A 13,167-nucleotide genomic window follows, 5' to 3' on the forward strand; every position below is an offset into this window, starting at 1 on the left:
CTAAACAGCATGCACTGAATGTAGCTGGAGGCTGTTGGCCAACCGCTTTGATCTCTTGTCAGTGTGGAACTGTAGTTTGTCCCATTTGCCGATCCATCCATCCTCCACAGCACCATGGGTATCCTTGACAAAATCCAGGAGATTGAGCGCGAAATCGCTCGCACGCAGAAGAACAAAGGTATGCATGCCGGCCCAAGCAAGCCATTGATGGATGTTCTGATGATGATGAGGGATGACCATCGGATTCTATTTGACAGCTACGGAATACCATCTGGGTACGTTGAAGGCCAAATTGGCCAAGTATCGGGCCCAATTGCTGGAACCCACGGGGAAAAAGGGAGAAAAGGGCGATGGGTTCGACGTGATGAAGTCGGGCGATGCTCGCGTGGCCATGATAGGATTTCCATCTGTCGGAAAAGTAAGTCCAAGATCGTGATGCACCTTGAAATCAAATAAAAAATGATCGGACACCGAGTGGATAGATCGAACAGGATTGAAGCACTATCCAGCCCCAGACCCGTGCTTGGAAACCGATCTGGGCCATTGATTTAGGACTGCAGTTCGAATTGGACCTCAGAATCCGTAACCCCTAAAATTGTTCCGCTCGCCATTGACGTTTCTTATTTAGGTTGCCAATCAATCGCTTAATCCGAAATATCTAAATTGAGCGTCGGAAATAAGTTTGAGACAATCTCAATGGTGTCTCGTAATATCTCTATTTTATGATAGTTAAGTATATATTTTGACATTGGTCTTCATGGCTGCCAACATTTCGATACCAATGCTTTGTAAAAAAAGCGAGGATTGGAGGGTTTTTTTTCAGTTGCTATATCCCTCGGATTGAATCATTTTCGTTATTAATTACATCTTGTAATGTGTTTCTGAGCAGAAGGCCTGCCAAGTCTGTTGATCCTAATCTGATAATCAAGGCATCTCAGGAGAGGATATAGTTTGTCATTCTCATGGGCACTCCTATCTCAGTTAGCTTCAGAACCCGTTTCACATGGGAAAGATCTATCGCTTCTGTTGTGCTTGAAAAATAAATTCAACCTTTGAATACGTTTTTTTTATTTCGAAGGAAATCAATTTTTAAAAACGCTCCAAAAATGCAAATAGTTTTTAGTTGCTTTGGAAAATGTAACCGGACTCAATGAGGACTCATACCCTAATAGATTTTGTCTAGATGTTGTGGCTGTTTCCCCAGTAATCATCTATAACCACTTTCATTTTCTTGCACTTTTTTTTCTTTTTCAAAACTCTTCATGTTGGCCAAATATATTTGATAAGTGACGATCAAAGGGCTTTGGTACCAATTTCGTTCTCTTTAAGCAATTTGGCTGAAAAAGGTCTAATGCACCCATGTCCAACAGGCCGCAGCTTGTGAATGTTAAACAATATTTCACAAGAAAAAACTTTGGTTATCATATCAGCAATTGCTGCGGCTTTAGTCCAAACCAGAAAAATGTGAGAAGTCGACTTTTAAAACAGGCAACGGATGCACTTTGATATATTTTAATGCATTTGCACAAAATTATTGATTGAATTGGAAACTAATAACTAATTTAGAAGTAATTGAAGTCATCATTCAATCTATCTTCAAGTTCATTGGGTCCCTTTTTATGCTACACACTCCAGTGATAATGGTACAGATATTGTGAAATGATTCTGATATGCAATGTAATTTCAACGCCAATTTATGATTAAAGGTGTAACAACACTGTGTTCAATTTTGTATATATGATCGTGCTGCGAGTTATGGCAAAGAAATCCCATTTCAAGACTTTACAAAAGTATGGTTTGACGAACTCTCTTTTCACAGCACTTCATTTCAAATTATATTTCCTTTTTCAAGTCCACTCTGTTGAGCACCATAACCAAAACAGAGAGTGCCCAGGCCTCCTACGAGTTCACGACCCTCACGTGCATCCCGGGGGTGATCGAGTACCAGGACGCCAACATCCAATTGTTGGATTTGCCCGGAATCATTGAAGGCGCTTCTCAGGGCAAAGGTCGAGGTCGTCAGGTGATTGCTGTGGCCAGGACGGCCGATCTGATCCTCATGATCCTTGATGCCACCAAGAAGGACATCCACAAGGATCTCTTGGAAAAGGAGCTCGAGAGCGTGGGGATTCGCCTTAACGTCCTCCCGCCCAATATCTATTTCAAACAGAAGAAAGCCGGAGGAATCTCATTCAATTCCACGGTGCCATTGACACAGATGAACGAGAAATTGGCCCAAATGATCTTGCACGAGTACAAGATCTTCAATGCAGAGGTTCTATTCCGAGAAGATTGTGGCGCGGATGCTTTCATTGACGTCATCTTAGGCAATCGAATGTACTTGAACTGCGTGTACGTGTACAATAAAATCGATCAGATCCCATTAGAAGAGGTGAATCGATTGGCCCGTCAACCGCATTGCGTGGTCATAAGGTGGGTCAAATTTTCCTCCTTTGTCAATCTCCCCGCAAGGCGCGAAAATATGAATACTTGTTTACATTGCTCGAAACTAGAGCTACCAAGAAAATTGGGTTTCGTAACGAAGATCTCTTGAAGACACATCAGGTTTTCCTGGTTCAATCTGATGAAGTCCTTGTCACTGTTTATGTGTGTTTCAGTTGCGAGATGAAATTGAACCTGGACTACTTGAAAGATTGCCTGTGGGAGCATCTGAACCTGATCCGTGTTTACACCAAAAAACCGGGTTGTCCTCCCGATTTCGATGATTCTATTATTTTGCGGAATGGTGTCTCCGTCAAGCATGTCTGTCATGCCATTCATCGCACCATAGAACAAGTCTTCAAATATGCCTTGGTTTGGGTAAGTGAACACACGTTGAAAGAGAGACGCGTTTCCTTGCACTGGAAACGAACTCGGATTATACGGTCCTCTTGAATTTTTCCCGCATTCATCTTCATTTATATGTAATTGGGAGTCTCTGTCGTTCCTCATCGCTTTGATAATAGGATGAAACATCACTCTAGTTTACTCATTGCCCTCCAAAATCCTTCTGCAAGATCAATGTAGCGATGTCAAAGAGCGGGAAACTGATGTTCCCCAAATCACTTACTCACACACTCCAATCTAGTAACAAATCATCGGATTTTTTTTTTCGTTTTTCTTGTGATAAAGATTTTTGAGACGCGACTTGAGTTGATATTGGCGCCAAAATGACATTGTATGGCCATAGAAACAAACGAATTTTCCAATACTTCTGCGGTTTTGGCTTCTCCATTCCGATGCGCAATTCGCTGATCTCAGAACTGTGTTTGCACAAAAAGGGACCAAATTGCGGTGACTTATTTCTCGGTCACCACGGACACCGTAGAGCAAGTTCTGTTCAATCAAGGATAGATGGCAAGGTTTGGGTTGTTTCACCTTCCAAACAAGGATTCAATGCAAACAGCTCCAATTTCACAATGGAAGCAAACGAAATTCCTTCGCGGTTGCACTTTCCAATCTGCTGATTTGATAACACCGCTAACTTGGCGGTGGCAAGTCTGATTATAATTCTTACAACTTCTGCTCTCGTTTCCAGGGTACCAGCACGAAATATTCCCCTCAAAGAGTGGGATTATCTCATATCATGCACGACGAGGATGTGATACAAGTCGTCAAGAAGTAATCCCCGTGGAGAGATGTACGTATGTCAAGAATCTGGAGCATGGCATTTGTTTGCTCAATAGCTATCAACAAAGCACCAACGTGTGTAGCAGTACGGCTAGAAGAGGGATGGACAACCCGAACTCTGGATGTCACGTGTATCCTCGTACGTTTCTTGAAGCATTCTCGCCACCATCTTGTTTTCTTACCACCACCATCACCACCGCCACCATTATCATCATCATCATAACAGTGATGACAGACGACATTTTTGATAATGACGCTCCAAAGCATGAATAAAGCCTCTGCTGGCTTCGTCTCGTTCTTCTTTCGGGCTTTGTGTGCGATTCGTCGCAATTTACATGCTGTCACTTCCAAGTTGCTCCTTTTTCTGTTGTGCATAAAGAACCCGATTTCTCATTGCCAGATGAAGTCGCGTCCTGTATTCAATTGCTTTTATTTCAAAACGTATGTAACGCTCTTAAACTTGGAGATACAATGGAGAAGGAGTAGGATATGAATAGACTTTTATCACTTACTTCATATATACGTTTATCACAATGAGCCCATTAACTTTAGAATGTGTCGCCGAGCAATACCGAGGGTTTTGAAGGCCTCATCCGCGCCCGCCACGGCTGTCTTATCTGGGTGAAGCAACACGGCTAATTTCCTATACACACGATTCACTTCGTCCTTGGAACACCCAGGGACTAAACCCATCTGTTGATAGGGGTCCCGCCCACTTCGAAGACGATCCATAACGGTCTGTTGATCGCGACTCGGTTGCAAGTCCTTCGGCGTTTGCGTTGCGATCGGCGGTTCTTTTTTCTGCGGCGGTGCTGTCGTTCGCAAGTGACTGTTGGAAAGACGATGATTTTGATTGTTATTGCTGCCAATTTTCGACGTCGAGTAATTCGAGGTCGTGCTGGATATGGATGTATTGGAGGGGCTTTTGGTCAAGTGAACTTTGCGTGCCGTGGAAGGCGTCTTGGGCAATCCATTGTTCCCTTCATCGTGGATGCGAACAATTTGAGAGAAAAAGGCGTGGAACATATCGTTGATCCCTTGGCCAGTCAAGGCCGACGTCTCAAAACTCGGGAAGCCCCGCAGTTCAGCCCATAGCTTGGCTTCGATCTCATCCACTTGACGGGCTTTGGTATCACATTTGTTGGCACAAACCATCACGACAGTGTTTTCAAAGTCTCGACCATCCTTGACGAGTTCCATGTAGACCTCTCGAGTCCATTGGCACAAGGCATCAAATCCATCGCGATTCCCAACGTCAAACACCAAGATGATCCCATGAGTGTCCTTGTAGAACTCGTTTCGGACTTCGCGAAAAATGGTGGCCCCGGAAGTATCAAAAATGTGGATGGAAACCTCGCGCTTGTCGATGTATATCTTGGTGGCCCCATAATCAATGCCGATGGTGGGCATATATCGTTGAACGAATCGTTTCTCACAATAGCGTTTAATGATGCAAGACTTCCCCGCTGATTCCGGACCCGCGATCACGATCCGGAGTCGCAACGGTTTTGAATCGCCGTGACCCGGTGAGATTTTGACAGAATTGGAATTTGGCGGAGGTTGGACACTCACGGAGCGCCGGTTTGACCTTGGACTAGTTTTGGAAGACCTAATTGGAGGCGTGGGAGCTCCACCTACTGGAGTTGAAGGTCCAGGCTGGCCCACTGCCCCGGCAATGATCGTCTCACTCATGGTTTCAATTACACTTGAACTAGCTAGTCCATTGATCTGGACAAAAACGGGATCAAATATCGTCGAACACACTTCTTAGAAGCCGAGCGAGGAAAGTTGTTCCCAATTTTCAAGTGACGTCATGTCGTTTTTCCCAACATTATTTTTTGAGTATGTGAAAACGGCGCTGAAGGAGTATGTTCTCAAGAGGAGAGAGAGCAACCTGAGACCCACTAAAGTATGCCTTGAGCAAGATAGACACTCCTTGTACTCCAGAGTCATCCACCTAGGCAAGCCTTTGAACGAGTGAAAGCTGAAATATTCATGGGAAACACCACAGAGGAGTCAAGTAAGGATCCGTTAGAGCTCGAAAGCCGGCATTTGCAGACCGTTGTCCAATTTTATTACAGAACCTTCCAAAAGTCTCTTTGGAATGCCAGATGTTTTTGATCCATTAAAAATGTTGCAGTGGTTGCAATTTTTGGATGAAAGAAGTAAGTCCGAGACATACTTCACGCGGACAAGCTGGTCTTCGGCCTGGATTCCATTTGACTCATCGTCTCGAATTTATTGCTAACATTTTGCCGAATACAGGCATGAAGTGCGTATCAAAAGGCAAGAGTTCGATCAAATATGTTTCTGGTCTCCAGTTTTTAGTTGTAGATGGAGGGTTGATGCAAGTCGGCGAGAAAGGACGACAAACGACGAGAGTGAAAGAGGCTGAAAGACCTTGATGCTTTGGGGGTCGTCGACGGCGTGTTATGCTGCAAGCAAGAATGCAGCCGAACTCTGTCCTACTTTAGATTCAAGTACAAGCGATCATTGTCTCTAAGAAATTACCCTCACTTTTGCAAGGGCTTGTGTGCTGGCAGGCAGTTTTTATCCTTGAGTTGAGCTTAAAATCAACGAGAGATATATTTGCTACATGGAGTATTGATTGAGCTGGGTTAGCCAAATACTCGAAGGAAGACCAAGTCAGCCTCGTTTAATTACCATTGCCCGATCATGAATAAAACACATCTTCGAACATTGAATTTGACAGAGACAGAGTAAAAGATTCATTTTCCCCCTCTTAGGTTGAACCAGTACTGTACTAAAATTCAGCTGATGCCTGAGTTTTTCATGGGCTCATTTGTAAATCTGCAAACCGAGGTGGTAGAATGTATACGAGTTAGTTTATAGAACCGGCTTGCCTCTCAGAAACACTTGTGTATCCATTGGAGAAAATAACGCCACCAGCAGCTGCATACTGCATAGACCTTCCTCCTTTACCTTTGGACATCCTACACTGTGACCAGAAAGTCATGATGCCCCATCAAGTGGCAATGTATTTTGTCTTTCGCAGTCTTGATTGCAATCGAAAAATGGTCATGAAATCAAGATAACCAAGCTGACAACTACAATTTCCATTTGCCTTTTTTCTTCAAATTTTAGCCAATGCAATGACTCAAGTTAGTGGCGTCAAAAAATTGAACAAATTAGAACTTGGTTGAATAGATCCATTACGTCCCACTCGTATTTGGTTTGAGATTACGCTGAATTTGAATAGTTTTCGGAACAAAGCGGCGATTACAAAGTTTATCAAAAGGACACAAAAGCTCCAGGCATTCCTTAAACATTATAGTGATATCAACGGTCGTGAACTTTACGTTCACAGTGTACCGCATGCCACAGTACATAATACAAAACATACGCAAGGGAGCGCCAAGCAATGCATTCGAGCATGTAGAAATTTTCCAAGCACTACCTCCCTCCACCCGAGGTATCAACTAACCAACCAACCAGCGAATGGTTGTCCCACTGCCGTTGTGCAAGATGTAAAGAGGGATGGTTGTTACCAGGTCGATTCTGCCGATGCTGCGGACCTCAGACAATTCTGCTTCGTTCGGACTAGAGAGGACGCAGGTTCCATCCATGTTTTTGCCTGAAAATGAACGTACTCTGTGTGGATAAAGGAGTTTGTAGGTTGGTAGAATTGTCATTGCACCTCGGGTGACGAGTTTACATTAGCTTGAGAGGGGCATTTCAAGCATTGGTAGAGTGTACATTCGCAGCTTGCTTGGGCCATGGTACCAAACATCAGCCATAATCCAATGCATCCGTGGTAACGTGTCTTTGTGCGTTCATAGCGGTGATAGAGTACTTTCAGGCATTGGTTGAGGGCTTGTTGCACGTAAGCTCGGATTGTAATGGATAAATATTCAAAGGTACGTGATTAAAAACGCATCACTTCTTGCAGGTTCAAAACAACCCGGGATTAGAGTTTGATTTACTCCAAGATGAATATAAGTTCTGCAATGGAAGATCTTCATTATGAATCAATGATCCTAGCTCCAAGAAACGCATGATGCGGATGACGATGATGATGATAGTAATAATAATGACAATAACAATAGCATTCCTCAAGCCAATATTGAAGAGCTCCCGAGTCATTATCTTTTCTAATTGAAGACTGGAACATAACGAAGGAATTCCAAAACAATGGCGCCTTCTTCATTTGACTTGTTTATGACTTTGGATTTGAGCGGGCGGATGTTCCCAGTCTAAGTGCCATGAATGAGTGCTTTTGAATTTCTTGTTCCACTAGTTAAAACAGTGGCACTTTTTCCAAGCCCTGAATTTCGGGATCAGATACCCAGGTAAAAATCTGTGTTTTGGCAAATTTCAGCCAGCCCTTTAGAGGTCTGAGGAAGCTCTTCGTCCAATTTGAAGTAGTCGTTAAAAAAACAAGTCGCGGTGAGGCGGTCCGAGGCATGTACAATGATTTATAAAGCAGTAATTTGTGAAGTAAAACAAGCCTTTTGCGGAGGCCCACCACGAGTTCAAGAAAGTGTTCAATTCGAGGCAATCAAACCGGTTTCTTTTTTCTTTTCAGCCATGATCGCTCTCAGTCAAGATTGGATCGACTTTTTGTCTTGACTTTGAAACATTTTCTATTCTTCAGTAAATAGTAGGATTGCTTGGAAGCTCTCCATTTACCCAGGGATGGAAATCATAAACATCGGCAATTTCTATTACGGATCATCATTAAATCAGATTTCCATGATTCAATCATTTTTCGAAGCTGGCGTTTTCATCCAGAATGAAGCGCGCTTGAGATAGAGATCTTGAGGGTGAGCGTTTGTGTGGTGGATGCCCTAGAAGGCCTCTTTGTGCATAAATTCTAGGAGAGCTGCCTCAACTGAAAGACTGACTATTAGCGCACAGCTACCTCATTTAGAATGGCGTTAGCCAGCCATCCTGTTGAAATAGCGCACACATGGAGCGTCACTTTTTTTTTTCTCTCAGTGCCTCTCCAAGTACAAACCGTACAAACGCACATTTTCAATGGAAGCAACAAGGCAACAGTGCGGATTGTATTGTTGGATAATCCGTCCCCGTTTCCCTGCTTTGGTCACGCTTCCGAGGGGTTCTTGTCATTTTGGATGTGTACTCTGAAGCCCGGGTTTACCGAGCAAACGCCTCATGCTCAAGCTCGCGATATTGAACTATTTGGCCCTAAAATAAGCGAGCATCATGCGTCAACGCTAATCAATATTTTCAGGAGGGCAATTCGTGTGACATAGGTCACAAATGGTTTTAGTAAATGTAGCCGTCGAGCAAGCATAGGTGTCTTTAAGACACTAAACTGCACTGAAGTTGCGTTCAATTTTTCACTTCAATGATTGTTAAACTTATCCGTTACTTCGTAAATCATTATTGCAATCGGGCTGTATAGCACTTTTAAAAGTCTTTGAATACCTAATCAAAATTGTATAAAATCTAAATTCCACCACCTAATGCATCTAGCACAGAGTTTAAGTGGCTCTAAAAGTCCGTTTAGGTAATTTCTTGCCTCTCGTTTCAAAGTACACACAGAGGTGTGGGCCAAAGGTGTTAGTGAATCGTAGCAATTGATCTTCCTCAATGTGTTAAAGATTCCCTTCCAGATCCAAACAGACCCCACTCTTCTCTGACAGTTTAGAGTTGGAATTTGAAAGTATCACGGGAAATAGAAAAGAGAGGAGACTGGAGACCGAACTTGAAGCCGTTGGGGAAGCAACATTTTTCCGTGTTTTCCGTTTTACGATCCCTTCTTTCAGAGCGGGAGTTGAAAGAGTATTTGGCCCGGCCATGGCGAAGTGTCTCTTTCACGTCTCCAAGTAGAGGCATTGCCTCTAAATACTGGTCTACTCGACGCTGAATGAATAAGCACTCATTTGATGCGACGAGTCATATTACACTCCGAACTAATGCTTAAAACAAATGAAGAAGCAATGGAGCGAAATTCATCCGAGTTATTCAGAATGTACAATCGGAAATGCGATTTCACTCTTCTCAAAATCTTCAGAACAAGGTACGGCCATTTATGCTTTTGCACCAACTTGTCGCTCGATCCGCCGTTTCCCATCCATGGGATTCAAAAGCGCCAAACACGGCCCATACGGGTAAGGTATGCACGTATGTGTGTAGTGCACATGGATGGAGACGCTAGCCGTATTACAACGAATAAAGCCACCCCAGAGTTGGTAGCGAGCGTATCACGGATCGAGTGGAAAAAGCACAGTAAACCGCCTAAACCGGTCCAGAGTGGTTTGCATGAACAGGACGGCGGGGCATGAGGAGGCCGTCGACCGACCGTGCTGTGTATGTGGCAACTACTGCCTGCCAGGGAGCGATGCCTGGCGAAGATTTCCCACTAAGCAACAATAATATCAGGTTCTAGAAGAAGGACTCGCTTCTTTGGCCATGGAGCGCTCTCCAGGATTCCAGCATAGAACGGACTGTACCTAAGTACACCATGATCAAGAGGCACGCCATTTTTCGAAGCTGTTATGGCGCCCTCCAGGTCCTTCTGCTTGGATTTCCAACTGTTCCCAAACCCGAACCAACAGGGTTACCAAATTCTCTCTTCTCCAAGCCAATCTCTTCACCTGAGAATGCCAGAATATGCACTATCCAGTCCCTTTTCATTGATCCGGTGTCTGACCAAACAAATCCAATATTTTTCATGTCACTTAAAGTGAATGAAAATGCACAGATTCAACAAACGTTGTTCTAAGCTTGTCTTGGAAACTAGAAACAAATGTTGATCGCTGATACCCGCTCGCACATTGCCATCATGTCCCTCACACTCAATCCAACTTGTTGAAGCCATTACGCGTTTTTCTCTCTTTCTCTGTGTGTTTCTTGTACAGGCGCTTAGCACGTTAGGAAAGAAACGAGGAGGTTCCAACTTCCAGCTTCCAGCTTCCAGCTTCCAGCTTCCAATCCGAGTCTCCGAGGCGGCCATCAGTGTCATCGGTGGGCTCTCTTGTAGTCTCTTTCACTCTGTACGTACACTTGTGTTTAGGTGCATTTACGTACATAGGCCAGAAGGCGGACCCGTTCAGAGGCCACCACTTGGATTCGTGTGAGTGAGGGTTTGAGTGTGTATCAAAGTTGGAAAATCGAGTTTTCGGGGGTACTACGGCACGAACTCTCTAGGCTTGCCACTATCGACGAAGGGCGCTTCAAAAGAGCTTCTCATTTCTAGCTTCACTTTAGTGTCGCGAGTCTTTGCTGACGGACGGATTGAGAGTGAGAGAGAGAGAGGAAGATCCATCCAACAACCGTTTTCTTGGATGTGAGTGTTGAACACTTCCTTCGGCCCAAGTCTTCCATCCCTCCCTTCACCCCCACAACTGGAGTCTTTTCCCACCCCCGCTCCCGTCAAATTGGACTGACAGTCACAGAGAAAGACAGAAAAGTGTAGTACGCAAAGGGTGGACTTCTCCACTTGTTGCATTGCCTGGTTTCCATTGGTCTTTGGTCGGGATTGTAGCCGAGGAAGGCAAGGAAGCGGGTGGTTTTTCTTTGACGATAAAGGAATAGTAGCCGTTCAGTATGGCTACTACGCCAGAAGTTGAGTAGTGGTGTCAGCCAGGAATCGACAACCATCACCCACCACCCCACCCCCACTGCTTCCCGTCTCTTCACCCCCATCTACCTAGGAATTATTACTCTGTCACATCACCAACCAAGCTGGTTTTGTGCACGAGAAGCCCCTTGTAAACTACCTGGCTTTTGTCATTGTGCGGTAGTTGATTTTTGGAACTGAGAGGAGATCTACTGGGATCCGTGAGTTTCTGACGCGCTCTCAAGAGTTTGCTACGTTTTGTTTTGCAGAGGAAAATGGGTGCCGACAAAGACCAAGATGCTCCCCAATTATTGGGAGCCACGGCTTTCAAACCCAAGGAGAGGGTAGGAGCCGATCGATACACTCATGTCTTGTGGGATAAGGAGACCGGTGAAGTGTGCACCCGTACCCCGAGATCGTGGGCCTTGATCACGATCTTCTATCTCATTTACTATTCCTGCTTGGCCTGCTTCTGGTACGGTATGTTATGTCTTTTCTTCACCACCTTACCGGAGGGTCGTCCCAAATGGATTGATACTGAGAGCTTAATTGGGGCCAACCCTGGCCTGGGATTGCGCCCTGAGCAGCCCGATGTATCCATCAGCTCGTCTATTCTGTTGCTGAAGAAGAACGCCAAAGGAGAGAAATACTCCAGGGACTTTGAGACCACCAGCAACATCGATTGGGCCAAACGTTACGAAAAGTACCTGAAGCAATACGGCAACACCACGCTCAAGAGGAACTGTGATGACTCTGCCTATGGAGAGTCGGATGAGCTCGGTTGCATCTTTGACACTGCTGTGCTGGGCGAATGTGGTACCTTTCCTTATGGCTATGAATTGAATGGCGCCGAAGAAACCGTTTCTCCATGTGTTCTTGTCAAGCTCAACCGCATTTTTGGATGGACTCCCCAACCCTACGAGAACATCGATGATGATCAAGATCCAGAGGATCCCGTGCCCGACAGAGTGAGAAAGTTGGTGGCGCAAGACCCCAACAATATTTATGTGCATTGCGAGGGAGAGAATCCTGCTGATGTGGAGGCTTTAGATGGGAATGTGAAGTATTTCCCCGACAATCAGGCCATCCCGTTCAAGTACTTTCCTTTCAATCAACCTGCCGATCTCTACCATAGCCCCGTAGTGGGTGTCAAGTTCTCCAACATGCCTGTGGGTCAATTGATCCACATTGAGTGCAAGGCATGGGCTAAAGATATCTCTCACGACCGAAAGGATCGTCTTGGTCTGGTGCATTTCGAGATCTTGCTCCAGTAAAAGGCCCTTCTCTCCTCATTTCTTCCTATCAGTGATATTCCCTTATTATAGGGCCACACCCAACCAAGTTGACAAGTCTCTATTCTGTCTACGAATGTGTTGCTACTGCAGTGAGCCTTCAGTAGTAGGATACATCCTATGACGCGATTGAGCATCCAAACATCCCTTCAAGTGCACACTCGTGTTCCTCACATCATAGGAGGAAGAGACATCTACGCCTATCATGACTCGATCATATTGACCATCAACACCCAAGTGCCTCTCAAAGAAAACAAAACAAAAAGAAACGATATGTGTTGCGTGTGCGCCCCTCCGCCCCTCCCTCCCTGTCCTTACCCACTCCTCGTCAGTGTTTTTGAAAAACAATCCCTCACGTATCAAGAAACCAGCGTCAACATTTCCCTCACTCTCATCTTTTCCCGCAAGAGGTGGAACATTCTCGCCGAGAACCTTCACTTTAATGATAGCTAGCCTCACAGCGCTCAAGCTTTTTGCAATCAAGATTGCTACAACAAACAATTGCGAACTCTCCCGATCTGAACAAACCATCAGATATTTTTGATGTTCCAAATTGTCGAGTTGCATCACATCTGATCATTTGTACTGAAAGCCCGCACATTTGGGATGAGGCATATCGTCCTTCAACGTAATAAACCTCAAGTGTCTCGGTAAAACTGTTAAAAAGAACGAAACCATCAAATTTGTTTGATCAAC

The 13,167-nt window shown here is 44.7% G+C and overlaps 3 protein-coding genes across 6 annotated transcripts in view; 2 read left to right on the forward strand and 1 right to left on the reverse strand.

Annotated features, from left to right (window-relative positions):
• LOC131881478 (developmentally-regulated GTP-binding protein 2-like) lies at window positions 1-3,927 on the forward strand. Its single transcript, XM_059228363.1, has 5 exons — window positions 1-178; window positions 258-418; window positions 1,853-2,433; window positions 2,619-2,820; window positions 3,539-3,927. Exons 1-5 carry the CDS (start codon window positions 115-117, stop codon window positions 3,623-3,625), a joined length of 1,095 nt encoding a protein of 364 aa, XP_059084346.1. The 5' UTR covers window positions 1-114; the 3' UTR covers window positions 3,626-3,927.
• LOC131881469 (dnaJ homolog subfamily C member 27-A-like) lies at window positions 3,640-5,545 on the reverse strand. Its single transcript, XM_059228351.1, has one exon. It carries the CDS (start codon window positions 5,320-5,322, stop codon window positions 4,159-4,161), a length of 1,164 nt encoding a protein of 387 aa, XP_059084334.1. The 5' UTR covers window positions 5,323-5,545; the 3' UTR covers window positions 3,640-4,158.
• Window positions 5,546-10,405: 4,860 nt separating this feature from the next.
• LOC131892167 (sodium/potassium-transporting ATPase subunit beta-like) overlaps window positions 10,406-13,167 on the forward strand; it is a 3,892-nt gene continuing 1,130 nt past the window's right edge. Inside the window, exons 1-2 of one of the 4 annotated variants that reach the window (XM_059242087.1) lie at window positions 10,406-10,693; window positions 11,449-13,127. In XM_059242087.1, the coding sequence (XP_059098070.1) occupies window positions 11,455-12,453 (999 nt within the window). In that variant the 5' untranslated portion in view covers window positions 10,406-10,693; window positions 11,449-11,454 and the 3' untranslated portion in view covers window positions 12,454-13,127. Of the gene's footprint in view, window positions 10,694-10,716; window positions 10,907-11,448; window positions 13,128-13,167 lie in introns of those variants that run through there. The other 3 variants (XM_059242158.1, XR_009374538.1, XM_059241981.1) reach the window with 3 other exon arrangements.

Source organism: Tigriopus californicus, chromosome 1 (assembly GCF_007210705.1).
Source record: "Tigriopus californicus strain San Diego chromosome 1, Tcal_SD_v2.1, whole genome shotgun sequence".
NCBI lineage: Eukaryota > Metazoa > Arthropoda > Copepoda > Harpacticoida > Harpacticidae > Tigriopus > Tigriopus californicus.